The 21,083-nt window shown below is 37.2% G+C and overlaps 3 protein-coding genes across 4 annotated transcripts; 2 read left to right on the forward strand and 1 right to left on the reverse strand.

Moving 5' to 3' along the window:
- Nucleotides 1–1,516: 1,516 nt before the first annotated feature.
- On the forward strand, nt 1,517–8,112 carry LOC103704122 (NADPH-dependent aldo-keto reductase, chloroplastic-like). Its single transcript, XM_039125077.1, has 7 exons — nt 1,517–1,687; nt 2,491–2,541; nt 4,940–5,016; nt 5,149–5,236; nt 6,379–6,657; nt 6,775–7,020; nt 7,719–8,112. Exons 1-7 carry the CDS (start codon nt 1,577–1,579, stop codon nt 7,800–7,802), a joined length of 936 nt encoding a protein of 311 aa, XP_038981005.1. The 5' UTR covers nt 1,517–1,576; the 3' UTR covers nt 7,803–8,112.
- Nucleotides 8,113–9,479: 1,367 nt separating this feature from the next.
- Nucleotides 9,480–11,367, forward strand: LOC120110319 (uncharacterized protein At2g39795, mitochondrial-like). The gene is made up of 3 exons (XM_039125080.1): nt 9,480–9,900; nt 10,446–10,813; nt 10,922–11,367. Exons 1-3 carry the CDS (start codon nt 9,616–9,618, stop codon nt 11,079–11,081), a joined length of 813 nt encoding a protein of 270 aa, XP_038981008.1. The 5' UTR covers nt 9,480–9,615; the 3' UTR covers nt 11,082–11,367.
- A 2,084-nt stretch (nt 11,368–13,451) lies between these two features.
- LOC103704123 (protein YIPF1 homolog) lies at nt 13,452–21,083 on the reverse strand. Of its 2 annotated transcripts, none has more exons than XM_039125079.1 (7): nt 20,796–21,083; nt 20,358–20,400; nt 20,184–20,252; nt 19,298–19,457; nt 17,522–17,795; nt 14,419–14,666; nt 13,452–13,768 (listed from the first exon to the last, which is right to left on the reverse strand). In XM_039125079.1, exons 1-6 carry the CDS (start codon nt 20,847–20,849, stop codon nt 14,475–14,477), a joined length of 792 nt encoding a protein of 263 aa, XP_038981007.1. In that variant the 5' UTR covers nt 20,850–21,083; the 3' UTR covers nt 13,452–13,768; nt 14,419–14,474. The 2 variants fall into 2 exon arrangements, with proteins under 2 accessions (XP_038981007.1, XP_038981006.1); XM_039125078.1 differs by having other exon boundaries at nt 13,452–13,726; nt 20,796–21,082.

A 21,083-nucleotide genomic window follows, 5' to 3' on the forward strand; every position in this document is an offset into this window, starting at 1 on the left:
ACTAGATGTTATGTACGTGCCTATTTTCACATCAGAATACCTAGCTTTCAAGATCTAGATTCGGATATCTAGTTAAAAAAAATCCTCCAGCAACTTATAATAGGGGAAAAATTTTCTTTTATATAACGTATACAAGGGATCAAATTGAAGACATCTTGGATTGTTACCTTCTACTCAGCCGCTATAACAACATTAACTCCCAGCATATAGTTATTTTTAAATCCAGTGAGATGGGGGGTATCATGATTTCTCACAGCAATAGGACACCGGCTGTCCCACTCCCACCCGATCCCAAAAGTTCTAATCGCCGTGGTATCCTCCATCGCTCTATTTCTTCTATCTTTTCTTTTTTCTTTTTCTCTCTCTTTTCTTTATTTCTTTTTCTTGCACCTTTCTTACTTTCTTTTTCTTCCTTTTTCTCCTTTTTCTTCTTCTTTTTCTTTCCTTCTTTTCTTCCTTTCCTCTTGTTTCTTCTCTCCTTTTATGGATGTGCCCCTTAAAATCTTGATACATCGATGTCCACAGTCCAATTCGTTTTCAGCCCTGCTACAAACTCATATAGGAAACGCAAGCATGCATGTGAACAGTGCATGCGTTTATAAAAAAAAGTGGATGGTGCATGAGGTTTCTACTGTTACAGAAACTGGTGAGGATCAGAAGCAGCCTTGCCACCGCACATAGCTGTTTTTATTTTTGGAATCCATAGCAACCAGATTACAGTAAAGCAATCACACCGTCAGCCAAATTCCGCCCAAAGGTGCATGCATTGATTGATATTACAAGAATTGTCGGCATTCTTTTTTAGATAAAAAAACGAGAAACATCAGTGCATTGCATTGATTGATGTTGCTCTCAAAAACGTACGCCCCCAGTCTCGCACTGACTCTTCCATCACTCTCTTTCAGTACTGTATGCACTGATTGATGGTGCGAGAACTGTGGGCATAACTTTTTTAACTTTTTTTTTTTTTAACTAAGCAACATCAGTGCATGCATTGATCGATGTCGCTTTAAGAAAATGTATGCTCAAGCCACATCACTGTCCTCACACGAATCCGTACGAATACATATTTAGTCCCACGTCAACTATATAAATATTGAATACTTATATCGAATCAAAAAATCCAAATAATACATTTCGGCTAGCCATTTTAGATGAGGTCTTGGATTGTTCCAAATGGTATCAGAGCGGATTCGATCCATAACCTATGTGGATTAGGAGATACTGCAGTACGGGTCTATTAGGATCGATCACAGGCTAGTCGTGGTGTTTGTGATTAGATCTGAATGGATTTGAACCCTTAGCTTGACGAGGATATCAAGACTTAAATAAGAAAGCATGTGAGGATCCGAGCAGGTGTCTTTTTAGTTCTACATCAATTATTCGCTAGATAGATCTTGAATATTGATATAGGCTCAAGAAGTCCAAATAATACTTTCTGACTAGCCATTTTGGGTGAGAACCTTATTGTTACACACCGCCTATTCCACAACTCTCTTTCACTCTTATATCTTCTTTTTCAACTTCTTTCAACAAAGTTTAAAAGCCAGTAGCTCTCAATCTCCACCCGAGAGAGATGGCTAGGTTTTTTCCTCTTAGTACTGGGGCAAAGATCCCTTCCGTGGGATTAGGTACATGGAAGGCTGAGCCTGGAGTTGTTGGAGATGCTGTTGTTACTGCTGTGAAGGTCCTAATATCTCCCTCTTCATATAACCTTCTTTGCGTATCCTTTAAAAAGAAGTTTGCGAGAATTTTGATTTCATCCATTACATGAAATTGCTATGTGCTTTCTGTTCTTTTTGTCATTCATCATTTATAATGTATTGTGGGAACAAGATTTGGGCTTGTTCAAGAGTAAATAAATGGTAAAGAAAGTAGGAGGGAAAAAAAAAAATTGAGGAGCGAATGATGCTTCACCATACAGTTTTGACCTGTATTTTTTTTTAATGTGATACTTTCATGTTGATGAGAGTGGGTTTACTGTCTCACCTAAGGACCAAAATAATGGTTTTGGATGGATGACCTTTATATGCCCGCCACCAGATTTTCTTTGAGAAATTGGTGCAAATTAATGTGGATTAGTTGCAAGCCTTTCTTGGGTTAATTCAATGCAGTGTTTTCTGTTCCATATGTAACTGCTCTAGCTCCTAAATCAGCTAATGTATCTGATACTGGATGCTGCAAATTTCTGTAGTGCCCTTTTCTTAATAATATAACTTGATTTACCAGATAATTCGAGTTTGTTTCTCTCGGAAGAAAATATTGAGAATATTATTTTAAATCATAATTTTTTTATGATTTTACTTCCATCTCGATATTTTACATTTAAAGCTAACAGTTGCTTTTTTGAGTTCTGATCATGCTTGTCTTGATGTTGTGAGATATGAATAAAGACCATTTTATCTATGTAATGGTTTAGTCTGAAACATTGTTGCTAGATTTCGTATTCTTCTTACGTTTGACATTTTTGTTATCTGTTTGTTGATGCAGGTTGGTTACCGACATATTGATTGTGCTCGAGTATATGATAACGAGAAGGAGGTATTTCTCGAAACCTAAGATTTTTCTCCACTTTTTTTTGAGAATAATGTCTGGAGTGCCACATTTTCAAGTTAATACCAGAACCTCTCCCCAGCTCATGCACTAAGAGGAGAGGTGCAGGTGCCAACTGGTGGACCCATGTATCTGGCTAGGAAAACAATCTTTTGATTATAATGAAGCAGACTTGGAGATGCATGTTCTCAATAATTCAATTGTTAAATTATATGTGGTGTGATTTTTTAATGATATTATTAGGGCATTTTATGATAATCGGAGGAAAAGAATCACCTAAACAGGGTTTAGTGAATTATTGATGATCTTATAGGTCTAGCATAACTCTGAGAAGGAAATCAAAACCAGTGCTTTCACTTATCATGCCTGTATCAATGAGCACTTGGCATAATCACATCATGCATTGGCAAAGAGAATATTCAACCATAACCTACAGACACAAAAGCATAGTGTGATAAATTAGATATGTCGGTTAATACTCTTGCATCTGGAATGTAGACTGTTCTAGACTTTTGCATAATGATTTTTTTGAGCAATGACTTTTGTATAATGATGAGTAGACAAGTTTGAACATTAAATATATATGATTCTTTCTTATAAAACATGTGTTCAGGTAATACTTCAGTTGTTCTATGCTTATGAACAGGTAAATGTTAATTTAAATTAATCTTATGCGCAGGTGCTGCATTTTCATATGAAGATAGGTTGAACTATCGTTTGTCTGGTTTATTCTAAACGAATGGTTCTCTATAAGAATTATAAATGAAAAAGATTGTCTTGCTTTGGTGTCCATATGAAATAGAATAGAAATAGTTGCGAGCACACGTTTGGATACATACATATATATGCATTTGTATATGTATATGTGGGCACTTTTTGAGACAATTTGGCACCAAAAGCTATTGACCGATCAATTACAATGAAGAAGTAGCCAACAATTTGCTAATGGAGTATTACCCAAGGTATCTCGTACCAGTACCAGTAGGCGTACCGGTCGCCTACCAGACCGCTATAGCTCTAGTTCGGACTGGTTTGAACTGGTACCGACAGAGCTAAGCGTGCGCGCCCCACATTAAATGCCACTCTGTGGCGTTAAATCTCCTGTGCGGGCGCGCTACCCTGCACGCGGGCCGGTGCAAACTGGTTCGGTTCGCACCGGTACGCAGCAGAAACCGGTCGGTACCGACCGATTCCGGCCCCTTTCCACGGCTAAACCGTTCCGGTTGGCGCCAGTACCAGTACGGTACGTGCTGAACCGGCTGGTACAGGCCCGTTTACCAGACCATGATATTACCCAAATCTTCTTTTTATGTATGTGTGAGGCCCCAACTGCTCCCCAATGAAAATCAATGGTGGCCTCTTAAAATGAAAAATCACACCTTTGATCATGATATAAGATTTATAAAATGCCTTCAAACAAAAATCGCATGCTTCAAAGCTCTTTTAGCCATGTTCAAATGGATACAAATATGAATAATTTGAACAGTATGATATTGTGTTTTGATTTGATCTATAATTCGAAAGCATCCAAATTAGCTGATTTTTTGTTTGAATATGTTTTAAAATATTTAGATCAAGATCAATGGTTTGCATTTGCAAATTATGTAGTATATAGTATACTTTTACTTGTTATCTATATTTTTATCATTCACTTTATGCCCATTTGATACATGGGCAAGAGGCCTCCAAAATGTGGGACTTCTAGTTTTTAAGCATCTGTACACTGTCGATCATGATCATCACAATAAGGTGTGGTGAGATATGAATATCATAATTCAGTTCCATTAGAATTTCAGAGGAGGCCAAACATTAGAACCAAACCAAAAGTCACAAATTTAGATTACTATACTATGGCATTGCTTGAGATTCAACTTAGTTAACCAATTTTCTTAATGTGGACCTTGGCCTCAAATTGAGATGGTAGAGGATTCAAGAAACATGTAGTGCCCACCGTAGCATGAAATGTTACTAGAATCAGCATCAAATAGGTGCTCTGACAGTTCTAAGAGTAGTGACGAGATAGAATTTCATCCTTCACAACCATGTCAGACTTGTCTCCATAAATCATGAAAGTGAATTCTCTCCTTTTCCCCCTTTCATTTTCCTCACCTTTTCTTCCTTAAAAATATTTTAGAGATATGAAGCTGTGAAAACCCTTGTAAGTTGGTAAATGATCTTTTTTTTGTTCAATCTTATCGAATACATTTTTTATGAAAATATAGAATCCAGGTGGCTAACTTCATGATTAAGTTCTACGTGTTGGCTCTTGGATTAGTTTTCTGCTTTCATTGCTGCCAAATTCCATCTTATTTTGGAGACCTTTTGCAGCTTTGCCTTGCACGCATAGAACTAAGATGAGCATAATATACTTTTGTGGTATTTGTAGGTTGGTTTCTCTCTGAAGAAGCTATTTGATGAGGGTGTAGTCAAGCGTCAAGATCTTTTTATCACCTCTAAATTATGGTTGGCCTTGCTTCTTGGCTTTTAACTCTTACACAGTAGAGCATCTGCTATTATGGTGTTGAAGAACCAACTTCTCTCCAAGCAACCTGACAACCTTTCTATTATTTAACACTATGCAAAACTATTTTGCAGGAATAGTGATCATGCACCAGAAGATGTGCCAGCATCAATGGACTTAACTTTGAAAGCATTACAGCTAGACTATGTTGATCTTTACCTTGTAAGTTTCTCAGCATTGTCAATGGTGGCTCGGCTTGATGTTACAGTTTACTTCGGGGTCTGACATTCATGCATGCTCGCAGATGTTATATTTTAGTGAGATCCATGATTTCTAACGCCTTTTTTTGGAAAAAAAAGACTTGTTCTATTAAAATAATACACATTCTGGACCCTGCATTAAGCTACTTAAAGAACAACCATCTGTTGTAGAATATTTTTGTCAAAAATTGTTTTATTTGCCTCAATATTTTCTTTGATGAAAATGCTCTTAGGTAAACCCATGATCCCTTTGTTTATGCAATGCAAAGGATGGTAAGTGTTAAAAAGAAATATTTCTTCTACTAAAGCAAATATTTCCAATTGTCACACAATCAGGCAAAGGCAGTTCTGATCCCTGAAAGCTAAATACAGTCCAGGCACCTGGCTTCTACTAGCGGCCTTTTTCTTTTTTCAAACTAATTGTGTTTCAAAAATCACCTTTACCAGGGAAGCAACTCATGATAGCAATATTGGACTATGCATTTCTTCTCTGCCATGGATTCTCGACTGTAGATGGGCATGTTAGTGGGAGATCCCAATGGAAGGCGACGTGGGCGAACTGGACTTAAGAGTGGTTTCCTGCAGTGGTTTAGAGATTCTTTAGACTTAACCTTGTAGAGTATGCTGTGTTACCTGATCTCTACTGTAAAATGGTTGCCGCTAGAAACTCTACTTTTCGAGATATCTTTTAATGTTTCAGGGTCACATAGTTACCGAGTCACCATGGTGCTTTCTTTCTTACTCTTGCTTTGCAAACAGAATCACTCATACGTGCTGTTTCAAAGTTTGTGGCAGAGTTAGAAACTGAAGTCTGGTAAGGAGTATCAACTGACAATTTGGACCATACATATTATGTAAATAGTTGTGCAGTAGTGTTCAATTTGTTCGTATCTAGTGTAGAAGATTGCTTCCTTTTTGCCAGATGCATTTATATGACACAGTATTGTCTTAAACACCGCATTAGCACTTCCAGACATAACACTGTTCATGGCTGCTCAGTCTCTCTGTATCATTTTAGCTGAGTCAGAGGTTCTAGTTTATGATATAATTATTGTCATGACAAATTATTACTTTGTAACTTACTGTGCTGCATATTTGTTCAAGATCCATTGGCCTTTTCGCTGTAAGAAGGGGACTCCTTTTGTTCTTGGCCCTGACAACTGTGTCGAACTTGACATACCGGGTACATGGGGGGCAATGGAAAAGTTGTATGATTCAGGTAAAGCTCGTGCCATCGGTGTGAGTAATTTTTCTACCAAGAAGTTGGAGGATTTGCTTGCTATTGCACGCGTGCCTCCAGCTGCCAACCAGGTGGAGTGCCACCCTGGTTGGCAGCAAACTAAGCTTCGCGCATTCTGTCAGTCAGAGAATATTCACTTATCTGTAAGTTTACAATTTGTCATCAGTGCTCTCTCTCTCTCTTTGTTTGCCAAAAACTAATCAAGAACAATTGCACATATGATTCTCTATCAAATTAATTTACCTGTGGACTTCTCATAGGCATATTCCCCCCTGGGTTCACCTGGTTGGTTGAAAGGCAGTGATGTCCTTAAGAAATCTGTGGTGGTTATGGTTGCTGAGAAATTGGGCAAGACGCCTGCACAAGTTGCTCTACGATGGGGGCTTCAAATGGGCCATAGTGTGCTTCCCAAGAGCACAAATGAAGCGAGGTTAAAGGAAAATCTGGACATTTTTGAATGGTCTATTCCTGATGACTTGTTTGCCAAGTTCTCTGAAATTGAACAGGCAAGTGGCCATTTTCTGTTTGAAACCTTGTGTGACTAAAATTATGTGACATGAGGATGGGAACAGCTTTTTCAAACTAGGAGCAATAAAAACTAATGAAATAGCATATTTTATAAATTTTCCTTTGGACTTGCTGTTTCTTCCTAGTACTGCTTGATACGAGGTTTTCTTCAAGTGCAGAAGATGAAAGAGGCATTTAATCCTTTAAAAAAAACATTAGATAAAGGGAGGTTTATTATTGAATTTTTTTTATTATTGTTGACAATTAAAGATCATAATATATCTAGTAACCATTGTTTTGATGGTTAATCTAAATTTTTTTAATGCAAGCCATGCCTATTGTTCCGTTATTACATTTTATTTGTTTTTGGTCAACAAGTTGGTTGCTGCTCACTTTGTATCTAGGATTTTAAATTTTTCTTAAAAGAACAAAATATTAATTATAACTTTACATGACTGGTCTATGGCTGACGATTTGTTTGCCAAGTTCTCTGAATTTGAGCAGGCACTTATCTGTCTTTCATTTAAAGTTCCATCACCCAAGAGATTGGAATTTTATGATGAGTTTTCAAATCCATCTGATATGAACAATTTCAAAGGAACATGATTGGTTAAATAAAGAATGTACACGTATATATGTAGAAGGATTTGTTCTGTTGTTTTTGCTTCTAACACTTCTTTTGGTCTGTGGTATACAGGCTAGGCTATGGACAGGTGAGTTCTTTGTTCACCCTCAATGTATCTACCAAAGTGTGGAGGAGCTCTGGGATGGTGAAGTCTGAGCATGCATCATATTCATTGGTCAAAGAGTGGGCATTAAATTCTGCATTTGGCCAGAATTTATATATTAATAAAGATGACTAAGCCTGTTCTCAATAGATCACACATTTACCTTCTATGTTCTTGCATCTATGCTGCTAGTTCTTTCTGCAAATAAAACCTCTGCATCTGAGGATATTGTTGATCTCTGCACTTGTCTTGCATTCATGCTCTTTGAGCATGTGAGTCTGCTTTCAGGAAGAAATGGGCAATAAATCCTGCATTTGGCCAGAATTTATGCATGAATAAAGATGACAGCCTGTTCTCAAGACATCATACATTTACCTCTTATGTTCTTGCATGTATACTTCTAGTCCTTTTCTGCGAGTAAAAGCTGTGTCTGAGGATAATGATGATCTCTCCATTTGTCCTGCATTTAGTCTGCTTTCTGGAAGAACACAAGAATACCTTTTCTTTGTGTACATAAGCTATCTATAAACAAGCCTGTCTTATTGTGAGAGAGAAATTATTGCCTGTACTGCATGCACCAACATGGCCATAAAGGCAGCCAATAACAGCATGAGATAAGAGGAATGGTAGCTTAGCTAAGGTACAAGGGAGAATAGTCCAACTCGGTGGTTGATCTTCTGTTAGCTTCCATTCGTTAACCAATCAGACTTTGGCTACACCTTCAAGAAGATTGTTGGTCCTCTGTTTTCAGCATCAAGGGATAAGAGAGCACCTGTTAGATATGCAAACAAGCCTGCCTCCTAAAATGAGCTGTACCAAGAGAGAGGAATAGCTTCTTTCGAGTTCTCTGTGCTACGCTTGCTGCTGCAGCATCATAACTCGCCAAGCTTCTTTTATCTTAGTTATTAGCTTTTTGACTCAATTTAGAACTTTTTTTTCCTCCTTTTTCACCCGAGTCGTTTAATTGCCGCCGGTTCCTCTGACACGTATCTCGGTGCACCATCATAAGAACCGCAATAACGCAATGTGCATGATCATGCTGGTGCATGCAGTGTAGACAATAATTTCTCCTTATTGTGGTAGGAAAGATTGGTAAGCCAGGAGTTATTTCTTATGGCGATGCTCCATGGTTCCTCTTTTATTTGTTGATGCTTCCATTAGAACCAAAGTGCTGCTTGTCATTGTCTGCTGAACATCACCAAAAGCATGATGATTTACCGGTTAGAGGGATTGAATAGATGTTCCCTTCATTTTTGGAGGAAGATGGAAAAGCAAAGCAGCTCTGACGGTGATTATCGAACAACTAGTTTGACAAGCTAGTTCATGAAATTTGATCAAGCAGCTGTTGAATTAACTCATGATGATTACTTTGCTTGGGGTGATTAGATTTGCAGTTGCAACTTTGTGGGGCATGTAGTTGCAACTTGTCATGATATTTTTCATGATCAAATGGGAAAATTTTCTTTTAGCCCTCTTCACTTTGCCAGTGTTGCACATACACTTCTTGGCTTCTTGCACTTCAAATTTTTTTTAATCAGATCCTTCAAAACATCATTATTGCAGTCTACTCCTTGCGCTAGTTTTCCGGTGGTGCCGGTAACAACTGCAGCCAAGAAGTATTCCATTTCCGAAACTATCCTTATTTCTTTTCTGTTCAGACACTCGATCGAACGGTGAGAAATTTGTATCATGTGACCCTTGATCCCAAGGTAAGGTACTGCATAATTTCTGAACTCGCCGGAACATGTTACCGCCACTTCCCTCTTTAACCCTAGACTACGAGTAGACTCCCTCGCTAAAACCCTACTCGGCCTGCCATTAAGGTTTCGTTCCATCCCTTCTAGAAGGCGTCGGCGGGCGGCGGCCATGGCCTTCTCCACCCCCCTCCGGCGAGCATTGTCTGCTGCGTTTCCTCTCGCGATCCGGTGTCTCGGAAGAAGTTGCCATGGCGGTCACCACTCCGCCCTCCTCCGTCCCCTGTCCCTGGAGGGGATCGTTTCTCGGGCGACCATAGGAGAGCGAACCGCTCTCTCTTTCCCTTCTCTCGCTCTATTCTCTTCGGGGGCCAAGAAGCTGCCGTCCGACGCCAACCTCCTCCGTATCATCGACGATGAGATCAAGTGCGCCGAAGACTCCGACGACCACGACCGGGTGAACCCTAATTTTCGCTTTTAACAGATCCTAATCTGTTTTTGCTTCGATTTATTTTTCTTAAAACCAAAATCTTTGGAGAAAATTGAAATTTGAAACCTGCTTTCGCATGAAGATTGCATTTTTTTCTTTTTCGGTCTCATGTTCAAGGAAAGGGAACGCTATATCGGATTGCATTTATATATGCTTGTCGAAAGTTGAAAACGCTTTCACAAGCCATTCTTTTTTCATTTCCCGAACCAAAGTTGAAATGAAAACTGCCATCATGTAAAAACTCTAGCTTTATGTGTCTAATATTCACCAACACTCTGATGGATGAAACTTGGTTAATGGCTGCGGGCATACCGTATACTAAGTATTAGTTACTTGATACTAATTTATATGAAAAGGTTTGGTTTTTAGCAATTGATGGTCAAAATAGTTTCTTGGAATTCCACTTTATATATAAAAAAGAGACGCTTTATATATAAAAAAGAGACAGGAAAGAGTATTTTTCTCTTCTCTATTATGATCGGAGTGCTTGCTTATTTTATGACTTTGAACAGGTAGAGGAAATACCTGAAGGGTTTCCTTTTGAGATCCAAGATGAGAAAGAAATGAATGTGATCACTCTTAAGAGAAGCTATCAAGGTGAGAACATTGAAGTTGTAGTTTCTATGCCAAGCCTCGTCACTGGAGAGGAACCAAATAATGATATGGAGGACGACCATGATGAGGATGAGGATGGTGGCCATGGTGAGAAGCCTAGCCAATCAAGCATCCCGTTGACTGTTAATGTCTCTAAAGGAGATGGACCCAGTCTGGAGTTCTCTTGTACTGCTTACCCAGATGAAGTTACGATCGATAGCATGTCAGTAAGAGAAAATAAAGAATCTGAAGAGGAGATGATTGCCTATGAAGGCCCTGATTTCAAGTGAGCATTTCCGATCTCCCTTATGATCTCCTTTGCCATTATTATGCATGATAGTTTGTATCATTTCTTTGTAAGTTTAGCTAAATAGTTCCATTTGTTGTGTCATAGTGATCTGGATGAGAACCTTCAGAAAGCCTTTCACAAGTACTTGGACATAAGAGGCATTTCGCCGATGACCACCAACTTCTTGCACGAGTACATGATTAACAAGGATTCCCGTGAGTACTTGCATTGGTTGAGGAATTTGAAACAGTTTGTTCAGAAGTGAAATTCTGGAAGTTTTGCCATGAAGCTGTGGCACATGTTCCATTTTTCAGATATCTATATTCTGCACCCATATATTGCCTATAAACAGTTTTTGTTGAAGAGTATGTTTGTTATATGATACAGTTTTAGTGACTAGTGGATTTTGCTCAAACTAATAGGCATTACTGACTGCATATCATCTTTCAGATGGTTAACTGTATGCAAAGAGAGATGTATGCCTGTAGTTAAGTTTTGAGAACTGGTGGTAGTGATTAAATTACCAATATTGTTGTGTAATCTTTCTTTTCTCAAGTTCTGCTCTCTCTCTCTCTCTAATAGCTTATGCTGTACATGCAACCCCACTATTTTGCTCTTGCTAATTAGAGCAAGTTAGAGATATTATTTTGCCTTAGTTCATGAACCTTTTTTTTTCCCTTAATGTTCAAGATCCTTGAACAGTCATACGTGCTAATCTTGATTTGTAAGTTCTGATGCACCTAAAAATTGCTAATCTGAGCTGCAGTTAAATGTTGATGATGAAATGGTATCTTGACCGGACACCTGGTTCTCATTCACAAACATTCAACTTATGATATACCTATTATGAACCATGGAGTTGCACAACTACTAGTCTGTGATGCCGTTTGTAGTTGCACTGTATGAAATGGAGGTGGTATCAAAAAGAAGCAATTCTATTTTATAGTGAAGCTGATGGATCCCTTTTTGTCATCGCTTAGCCTCTGGATTTATTTCTTGGTGTTCCTATGATGGCTGAAATTCTGCTTAGCCCCATAATTCCTTGCTTGTTATTAGTTTATGCCTGTGAGAGCTGATCTATACAAGCAAGCTGCTTGCCTTTTTGATGAAGATAATAGTCAAAATTTTGTAGGCTTTTATTGTGGGACAAACCATATTCAGTTTATGGCTTATTACATGTTGACTGTCTCACTCTTGGAACTATTAGATCAGAGGCTTTTGGATTGGTTTGTCTAGTGTTTGTTTTAGGCTTTTGTTGAATTGATCCACGACCTGGATAACCTCAACAACATGCAATCTGGTTTCACGCACCTCTGTTATTTATTCAGAGTTCTCTGTAAGTTTGTTGAGCAGTGAGCTTCGCATCTCAAGATTTTGCAAACGAGGTCCAGGAAACTTCTCTGCTTTTCTTCAAGTTGAAAAATATTCATTGAAAACCTTCTCAGTTGATCATATAATCAGTACGGCTAGGCCTTATAACTATTGCGCACTTGTGAGGTAAATTATGATTTGCGCTTACCTGGGATAGCCAAATATCATTGAGACTTGCTGCTGCAATGCTCATGTTATTTTAGAAAAGTGCTTTTTTTTTATTTGCTTTTTATGTCGAATTTCATCTATACAGGGGTAAGACCTTTGTTGTTTGAGCAGCTTACAGGGTAACAGCCTTCATTCTCATCATCTCCATGTACATTCTATTTGGGAGCACCCTTTATTGTTGTTTGCTAATTGTAAAATTGTGTGGTCAGTTATGGGCATGGTGATACATATGAGTTCTAATATACCAGTCAATTCTGTGTTAAAGCTGAGAAACAGACTGCAGGCATATGCTCTATGGTAGCATGTGGAGTTATAGTGAAACTTTATTTTTTAGAAAAAAATAAAAGGAATTTTTTTTCACTTACATGTATGGTCAAAATTAATAAAAATTATTTTTCAAAAAAAATAGAGATAGGGTAACCAATGTTCTACATTGGATTCTGTGTTTTGATTATTAAAAAAAAGGGTACCAAACTGGGTCTAAATATACATAGGAAGGGTATGGACCATTTTTCCATTTTAGCTCCAAAGAGGAAAACTGCCTTTTCATTTTTGGCTCCAAAGAGATAGTAAGTCTTATACACCAAAGAATAAAAAAATTGGAAACGATTTTGAAGTCCCAGCGTCCAGTAGCTGGACCATGCGAGATGGCGAGCCTACCTAATGATGAGCTGACCTGATATTTGTGTGACAAACGGGGTTTATTGAGGTATGGTCGTATCTAGGCGTTTCACGTTATATATATATATATATATATATATATTAGATGCAGTGCCATACATGAAAGCCCTGAAATAGGTCTTTGAACAAAATCTTTCCGATGGCACCTTCACCGACCAGCAAATCAAATCTTTCTGATGCTACCTTCAAATCATAAATGCAAACTCCAAATACATGAAGCGGTTTGAGGGCAAAGGCAAAGGTAAACCACACAATAAGTCCACCTAAACCAGGTGTACAAGCCTGATATTTTAATATCACCCAATCTCACTGATATTAACTGTTAAGTCCTCACCTGGGGAAAAATTCATGGCAGCAAAATCTTCTTTTAAGCCTTGCCCATAAAAACAAAAAGATATCTTCAGAAAGACGGGGAAAAAAAAAAGGGACCCAAGAGGCAATTCCATTCAAAGATCAAGCAAGGAGATCCTCTCCACCACAATTCCAATAGCATGATATACATTGTAGGTCCAAGTCAGTTTGAAGCAAAAAAGCATCATCCAGCAAACAGTTTTCAAAAATATCAAGTCTGGCAAAACATTTCACTGCAACTCCAGACATCAATTTAAGGTGTTTACATCATCCCTTCTCGTCCACTAGGTTCAGTATGTAAAGTCAGACCTTGCAACCTCATTTCCGTATGATAGTACCCTGCATATAGAATGAAGTAAAGAGCCTTGCCTTAAAATTCATCCGTAGCAAGTTGCAAAAATATTTAGCAAATGTACTGGTTCTTTGAGTAAATTTGTACATTTTATAAACAATATTTCTCAGACAAAATTCCAAATAGATCACGAAGAACATTTGTGCAAATTAGATCAAATCAAACAATTAGATTTCTCAAGTTTTAGACACTAATGATGAATCTGAAAGATTTCATTAAAATTTCTGCACTTGGCCTCCAGCAGAGAGTCCAAGATACTGAGTGAACAGTATGATTATGCAAATATTTTGCAATGCCCTTGATGCAGATCAGTAGCAAAATTGATGGCAAAAAAATATACTGCAACAATTTGAGGTATTTCAGAATTATTGTTTCTGATATCAAAAAATGCTATCAAGAGGTCAACTTATTTGGAACAAATGATTTATACACTTGAATAACATTATAGAGATTATATAATGTAGTGGATAGGGAGTTACAATGCCAAAAGTAAGCAAGCTTAAATAAATCTTGAGAATAAAACTACCTTCAATCATCATTGAACCTACCTAAAACATGTTTTAAAACATGTTTACATAAATTCGGCAGCAGCATGGAACTCTTTTTAGTATTTCACACACAAGCAAATGATCACATAATTCAACCTACATTACATACATCTTGGGAATCTGGAGCTTACCTGTACATCTGCTATCAAATATGCTGCACGCCATGATACCCCCTGAACATACAACCTCACGCGAAGAAGAAAATTTTGATGAAAAGTGCAAGCACAATTTGCAACAACAAGGCGCTAACAATTAAAACCATCAGATCACTCCCCTCTGTATAAGACTTTAAGTTTAGCGCAACGAACCAAGATGATGCAGCACCAGCAAGAATTATAATGATCCATCGGAAAATCTCAACAGGAGCTATCAACAACAACTGAAATATCAGTTAAAAGAATCCATAATTAGTTGATAAGAAACGATCATTTTCCTATGATGGAAAAAAAATTTTATAGTACAACTGGTTGTATGCATCATTAGATTGCGGTTGCTCTGCAAAACAAGCATAATTTTTCCCCATTTCCTCCATTTTTGTTAATCAAGCATACAGTTGAAGATGATATATATAGCTATGGCAGTACAGTACAATGGAGGTAGGAGAAAAATGCTTGCATCTAACTACTGTCAATAGATTTGAATCAATCTTAATCTATCAGACCTATAATTCACATCATGGAGCAGCAGGTGCCAAATATTATCATGAACAGCCTGGTATCCTGCTTTTAGGCAGCGAAAGATTAATAGCTGACAAATGAAAAGGAAGCTCACCGGTGTCGGATTTATCTTATTTAATCAAAGTGAAGTTTGGGTGGAGGCATGCTCTTGAAGTGAAGAAACCCACTAGTGAGCAATTATTAGTCATGACCTCTTTAAAGTGGAAAAAAGGGTTAAATTTTGCTTACTCTCCAAGTAGAAGTGTCAACCTATTAAAAGTTTTTGTGTTCTGTTGTTGACCTAGATGCACCATTGTTTATAGATATAGTGCTGAAAGAATCTTCACCAAAGTCATATACACCTGGAGTTCTCTCTTAGAATATAGCTAATCAAAAATTTATGAAAATGCAAATGACCAAAAGCAAAACAGAAAGGCCCGACTATTTAGAACCAACTTTTATAAATCAATCGCATTGACCCTAACGGTTGCACCTCCATTAACTTTAAAACCTTCCAAATCCTTTTAATGATTTTTCTCATTTTCTTCTCTTTCCCACCCATGCGTGCAAATGTGAGTCTCTGCTTACCCAAGCTCTCCAAATCTTTGTCGAATGTTTCAGTAACATCGATGTTCTAACATATTTTGTCCTCCATTGATATTAACCCTTGCTCTTCTGCTAAGTACTACTTTCTAATTGTTCTTTGCATTTCCATACAAATACAATTCAACATTTCCCAAAACTCTGACATTCTTTTTATGTGTTTCAGTGCACTTTGTCGCCGGACAGTCTGAAGAATATATGTTGCTGCTGACCTTGTTACAGCCTTAATGTTTAAAGAGATGACAATCAAAAAACCACCTGGATGCACTGTTCCACTTCTTAAACTCCTCCCTGATACTAATTGAATATCCATCTCTCCCTTCTAAGTTCTAACCATATTTAACAGGAAAAAACATTACATTGGAGCATCTCCCAATCATCATCTTTTATGGGCAACATTGTTGAATTTTCATGCCACCATGCAGCTGCAATACAAACCCACACAAAAACATTCCTATTTGTTCTGCCAATTTTTTAACCTATCCTTGTCTTTTAATTTGATGCTCTGTCTGCAAAACATACTGTATGATGGAGCTTAATTATCAAAAGTCAGTACACACATGAAAGTAATAACTTAGGACCTGTGGCATCATTGTTGTTTTTGTGTTTTTTATTATCTATAAATTAGTAAAATCCCATATGGAGATCGATGTGGAAGACAACATTCACTCCAAACTTCCGCTATTACTTGTTTCCAATTTCGCCCGTTTCTGAAAGCAACAAATCTTTCATTCCTAATTTTCTGAAGATTTTCACCAAACAAATTGAAAAAACAAAAGGGTTATGGTCTACTACATTTTGTTCATATTTAATTTTTGAAAACAAAAACAGAAAAACAAAAGCAACACAAAACAGGCCCTTAATCATTAAGATGGAGCTCAACTCTGCACAAACCGAATCAAGTGCTTCATCTCATAGTCTAAAAGTTCTGGTTTTCACCTGGTTGCCAACCTAACAAAATCATTAACCTTCATAATCCAAGCTTTTATGACCAACATCAACAGGGTTCTAAGACATCAGCCTATATGCATAATGAGTAAGGCTGAAACTGACTCTCTGATAACAACTATTAGAAGCCTGCAAATAGTCCTTTGCCCATGCCCTAACAGTTGTACAGTTACTGTAACTTTCTTAATGCCCAACAATCCAACTCCAATGACACAAATCCCTTCCAAGCCATTAAAACCCATATGCATAAGCTCTGTTTGACCTCAAATCTTCACATCAATCACATAGCAAATAGAGACATGCAGCAAAATTGATGCACAAGGATCCTCACATTTCTATATTGTTTTTTTTAAATCACTTCTCTTATAGATTCATAAAGTCATGTATTAGCGTTATATTATTTCTGCAATGATCTACACAAATTAATGACATTTTATTCGGTCAAAACTGATAAGAACCCTATACAACCAGTGATGTCCTGAGATATACCTTAGAACAAGTTGTGAGAAATTTTATTTCAAGTTGAGCTCCTAAGAGAAAAAAAGGAGGGAGGTTCATTCAGTTATCAAGAAAGAAAAAAACCTGATACATCTTCAGCCGGATAAAGGGACAGAGAAGTAAAACAAATAAATTGAATGAAATTAATGAACAATTATTTTATATATATTTTTCAAAATTATTTTGTGAAATTTCACTCTATAAAATGTTCCAGCAAAGCAGGCACTGCGCCTGAACAAAAAATTAGCTTTATGAGTGACAACTCTCCAAAGATTTCTTGGAAAGGATTATTCTTTTTATACCATCAAGTTCTGAATGTAAATCTGGACATCCCTCCAAAATCCTTTTTTCCCCTAAATCCACATGATTTTCTTATGATGGATTTTGGAACAATACGAAGTGATCATTCATTTAAATAACTCAACAATTATGTAGTTTAACTGGATGATGAGTCCTCAAGCAAAAGCAATCATTTGATTGAACAGTACAAATCAATTACAGAAATAAAAAGATGTAGCAAGAAACTTACAGAACTTGGTACGAAGATGAACAGCGAGTAGCCCCACATACACCAAAGGCGTATGAGACTTGCATTACATCCAAAGTACCGAAGCAAGAAGTAAAATGCAACTGGCACAGCAAGTGCATAACCATATATGATACATGCCGCCCAATTTACATAAGTGACGTCAAAGGCCCACGCAATATCTGGTTCATTTCTTTTGTGCATAAGATAGGTTGCACAGTTTCCAAGGGCAGCAAGCATGAATACCAATGTAGTAGAGATCCAAATGGGGCCATACCTATAAATGTCCAAATGTTTAATCATGTAAGCCACACATAATCTTTCATGGAGAGGGGAATGTAAACATTTTTCTTCCATTAAATGAGTGCCAGGAAGGATAGATCAACTCATCAACCAAAACTCCAAATAGAGAATTGTTGATTGGAGCAACCAGGGAAAAAATGATGACTTCAATGATTCAAAAATGTGAAATAATGATCTAGGAGAAAGTGCAGTCATATGCTAGTTGTAGGGGATCACAGGTAGCTAAGCACAAGTGGAGTAGAATGAAGTGAAATAAAAAACTCTCAATCATTTAAAATCCCACCAGACTAAGGTAGACATAGTTTCTGTACACATGCATTCTCAACAGCCAGGCAACTCTCTAAAGAAGAAACAGTTCCCATTTTTACAATAATGTAATATTGTCTGATAATCTAAGAAACAGACAAGTGACACATACACACATTAATTTAATCCTTGCATGAAAAAATGAGCCCAAATTTCAAAAGCTTCATCAATGCTTATGCAGCAGTAATATTGTGATTGTAACCTTCCTATTTACAGACCTTTAAAGGAAGGTTGTAAAAAAACTTCCACAAGGTAAGTACAAATTTCAAGAGCCCATTAAAGGTTTACTTTCAGGATGAAAATAACAGATCAGCAAGAGTTTGAGCCAAGATAGCCCGGAGATCAGCACACTGTACAAGAGAAAATAATAATGCAGTGACATTTAATACACAAGTGGCAGCAGGTATTGTTACTTCTATTAATTTCTTAGTATACATAGATTTATGAGAACAAACTTCATATGCTTGTAAGATGACAAAGATGGTATGAGAACACAAAACAAATACAAGCGCCTCAAATGTGATAGGGTAAATAATCTAATTTTTATTTGTTTGTCAGAGAGTAGATATCTAAATTCAATGCAGTCCAACCAACACAATATATGGGGACAAAGGTCGCAGCAGCCAGCTCACAATGCTCGTTATTCTTATGAAGTTAACTGGTATAAAAAGGTTTTTGGAAATGTCCATGATGGGTCAGCTTGAGAGGGGGAAATATAAATCAGTGAGAACTTAAGCCAAATTTACCAATCAGCAAAGATGCCTGAAAAAAACAGAAGTAAAAATGTAAGCATCAAACATGTATTATCAAACCTGGCAATATCTTGACACGTAGTTTTGACAGGACAAACATAATATGATCTCAAGCAGATAGGGATAATGATAATAAAGAAAAGATTAATGCTTTGGTTATTATATTTTATAGCCTACATGGATATTATGATTTTATGTATAAAGCAATTTGTGTATAAGCACAAATTAAATCTAACTGCCCAAATACACAAAAGAGTCTCATAAACTTAGGCTTCTATTTTAATTTATATTATGAAAAGGACATATTAGTAGAAGGGGAGTATTATATACACACAAAAAAAGCCTAAAAGTGAAAATATCAAGAGGAAATTGCAAACTATATATAAGCTGGTAAAAATTACAGGGAGGAGGAACTCACAGATCAGGATTGCCATCGATTTTCCCGGTAAAATCATTCATGGGATACACAGAACTAATAAGTCTACCCACCACAATATCGGTATCAACATTGAAATATGGGGTGTACGATGAAATGCTACATACCCCTTTCCAACTGCTTGTAGCTTGATCATCTCCACCTGCATCAATAGAAAAATGTTGTACATAAGCAAGAATAGCAAGTAAAGAAAGTAGCAACAACTACATATGGGCAGGTACAAAAACATATGGCCTTCTTTCAAATTACAACTAATATTTGATGGTTGAGCATCGACCAAATTTTATTCTAGCTATCTGCTCTCTCTCATGGTAGGTGATTATTAGCACACCTTCTTGTGGTAGGAGCTTCATCCAGGTACCCTTCATCCAGGCTTTTTCCAATTTTTATCAGTATAGGACTAAATGCATAACCTCGAGTTACAGGCACAAAGACTGCAAACTCACCTCTTTGGACATAATATATATCAGATTATGTATTTCTAACAATATAATTTTTAAAGTTAGGATTAGGCATCATTTTGAAGAAAAGGTTATTTAAAAAAGTTCTAGCAGTAAGTATTACATGTCAAGGGAGATAGAGAAGCTAGGTTTCAATAGAAAGCACAAACAGCTCCAGGATTGAATTGGTCATGATGCAAATTTTAAACTTACACAAGGCACCCATATTAATCTGGCCTTAGGCAGTTATAGAAAGTAATCCATGTAATTATTATCCATCAAACTGATCGTCAATACAAGTAATAACAAGAAATGAGATCATTAATTAATGATCTGCAGGTTTCATCACAACAGTTCCACGATTTCCAGGCCCAATTCGGTCATTAAACATGATATCTGAACAAGAATCGCCTTAAAAGCATACATACCATATGGACTCCCAGGGGCTTGATAGCCTCCATTAGCAGGCGGAAAGATTTGCAAGTTGGCAGATGAGGCTGCACATATGCCACAGTCAAAAAAAAAATTTAAAAAAGGAATCACAGAAATTGTTGTTTAGATTTTCCTTGCTAAAATTAAACAGCAAAAATCTTTATTCTTACATTCACTAGCAGCGCCTTTGGCTTTTTCTTCAGCAACCGCAGCCTAGACACAAGTTACAGCAGTTAAAAAAAAAAAATCAAGAAGTCCAAATTCAAGCAATAGTGGTGCAGGCATATGAAAATGAAAAAACACCAGTTCATGTCACTGAAAATAGTTTTCATTAAGAACAAATAGGGAGAAGCAAGAATGATTTCCTATATCAATTTCTGAGAATATACCACTAAAGGCGATCAAATCCCAATAAAAAGAACGATGAGAGAGAAGATCAAATCGGAAAAAATAAAGACGAAATTTTCTTGAAAAAGGAAAGCCAATAAACGATCGGACCATCATGTGATTAGAAGAATTCGCGTTTTCTTGAAAAGAAAAAAGAAATAGCCAAGAGAAATCGCGAACAAACGAGGGAAAGGTAGGGGGAAAGAGAGGAAGATGCATACTGGAACGGAACCGAGCAAGTGGCTGGTAGGCAGGCTGGTGTAACCTTCTTCCATGGCGGAGAAATCTCAGCAGAAGAAAGCCGGAATCACCGTCGTCTATAGATCACCATTTGCGAGCCCAATCGGAGGACTTTCCATCCCCTCTTTTGATTTCTTTTTTTTTATATATATACATCTCTTTCTTCCGTCGCTCACTAAAGAAAGCCCTAGCCTCGAGATATCTGCACCGAAGTCTTCTTTCAGACTCGGATACCTTTCAACTGTACGGGGCACAATTGCACCAGAGAA

This window comes from Phoenix dactylifera, chromosome 3 (assembly GCF_009389715.1).
Source record: "Phoenix dactylifera cultivar Barhee BC4 chromosome 3, palm_55x_up_171113_PBpolish2nd_filt_p, whole genome shotgun sequence".
In the NCBI taxonomy this organism is placed as follows: Eukaryota; Viridiplantae; Streptophyta; class Magnoliopsida; order Arecales; family Arecaceae; genus Phoenix; species Phoenix dactylifera.

Excerpts from the sequence above, each read along its gene's own strand:
- LOC120110319 (XM_039125080.1), top strand. The coding sequence starts at position 9,616 with ATGGCCTTCTCCACCCCCCTCCGGCGAGCATTGTCTGCTGCGTTTCCT. Across the intron at positions 9,901-10,445 it reads ACTCCGACGACCACGACCGG|GTAGAGGAAATACCTGAAGG; the intron begins GTGAACCCTAAT and ends GACTTTGAACAG. Across the intron at positions 10,814-10,921 it reads TATGAAGGCCCTGATTTCAA|TGATCTGGATGAGAACCTTC; the intron begins GTGAGCATTTCC and ends GTTGTGTCATAG.
- LOC103704123 (XM_039125079.1), bottom strand. The coding sequence starts at position 20,849 with ATGGAAGAAGGTTACACCAGCCTGCCTACCAGCCACTTGCTCGGTTCC. Across the intron at positions 19,458-20,183 it reads AGCCCCTGGGAGTCCATATG|GTGGAGATGATCAAGCTACA; the intron begins GTATGTATGCTT and ends CTATTGATGCAG. Across the intron at positions 14,667-17,521 it reads TCATCTTCGTACCAAGTTCT|TTGTTGTTGATAGCTCCTGT; the intron begins GTAAGTTTCTTG and ends CTGATATTTCAG.
- LOC103704122 (XM_039125077.1), top strand. The coding sequence starts at position 1,577 with ATGGCTAGGTTTTTTCCTCTTAGTACTGGGGCAAAGATCCCTTCCGTG. Across the intron at positions 2,542-4,939 it reads TATATGATAACGAGAAGGAG|GTTGGTTTCTCTCTGAAGAA; the intron begins GTATTTCTCGAA and ends TGGTATTTGTAG. Across the intron at positions 5,017-5,148 it reads TTTATCACCTCTAAATTATG|GAATAGTGATCATGCACCAG; the intron begins GTTGGCCTTGCT and ends ACTATTTTGCAG.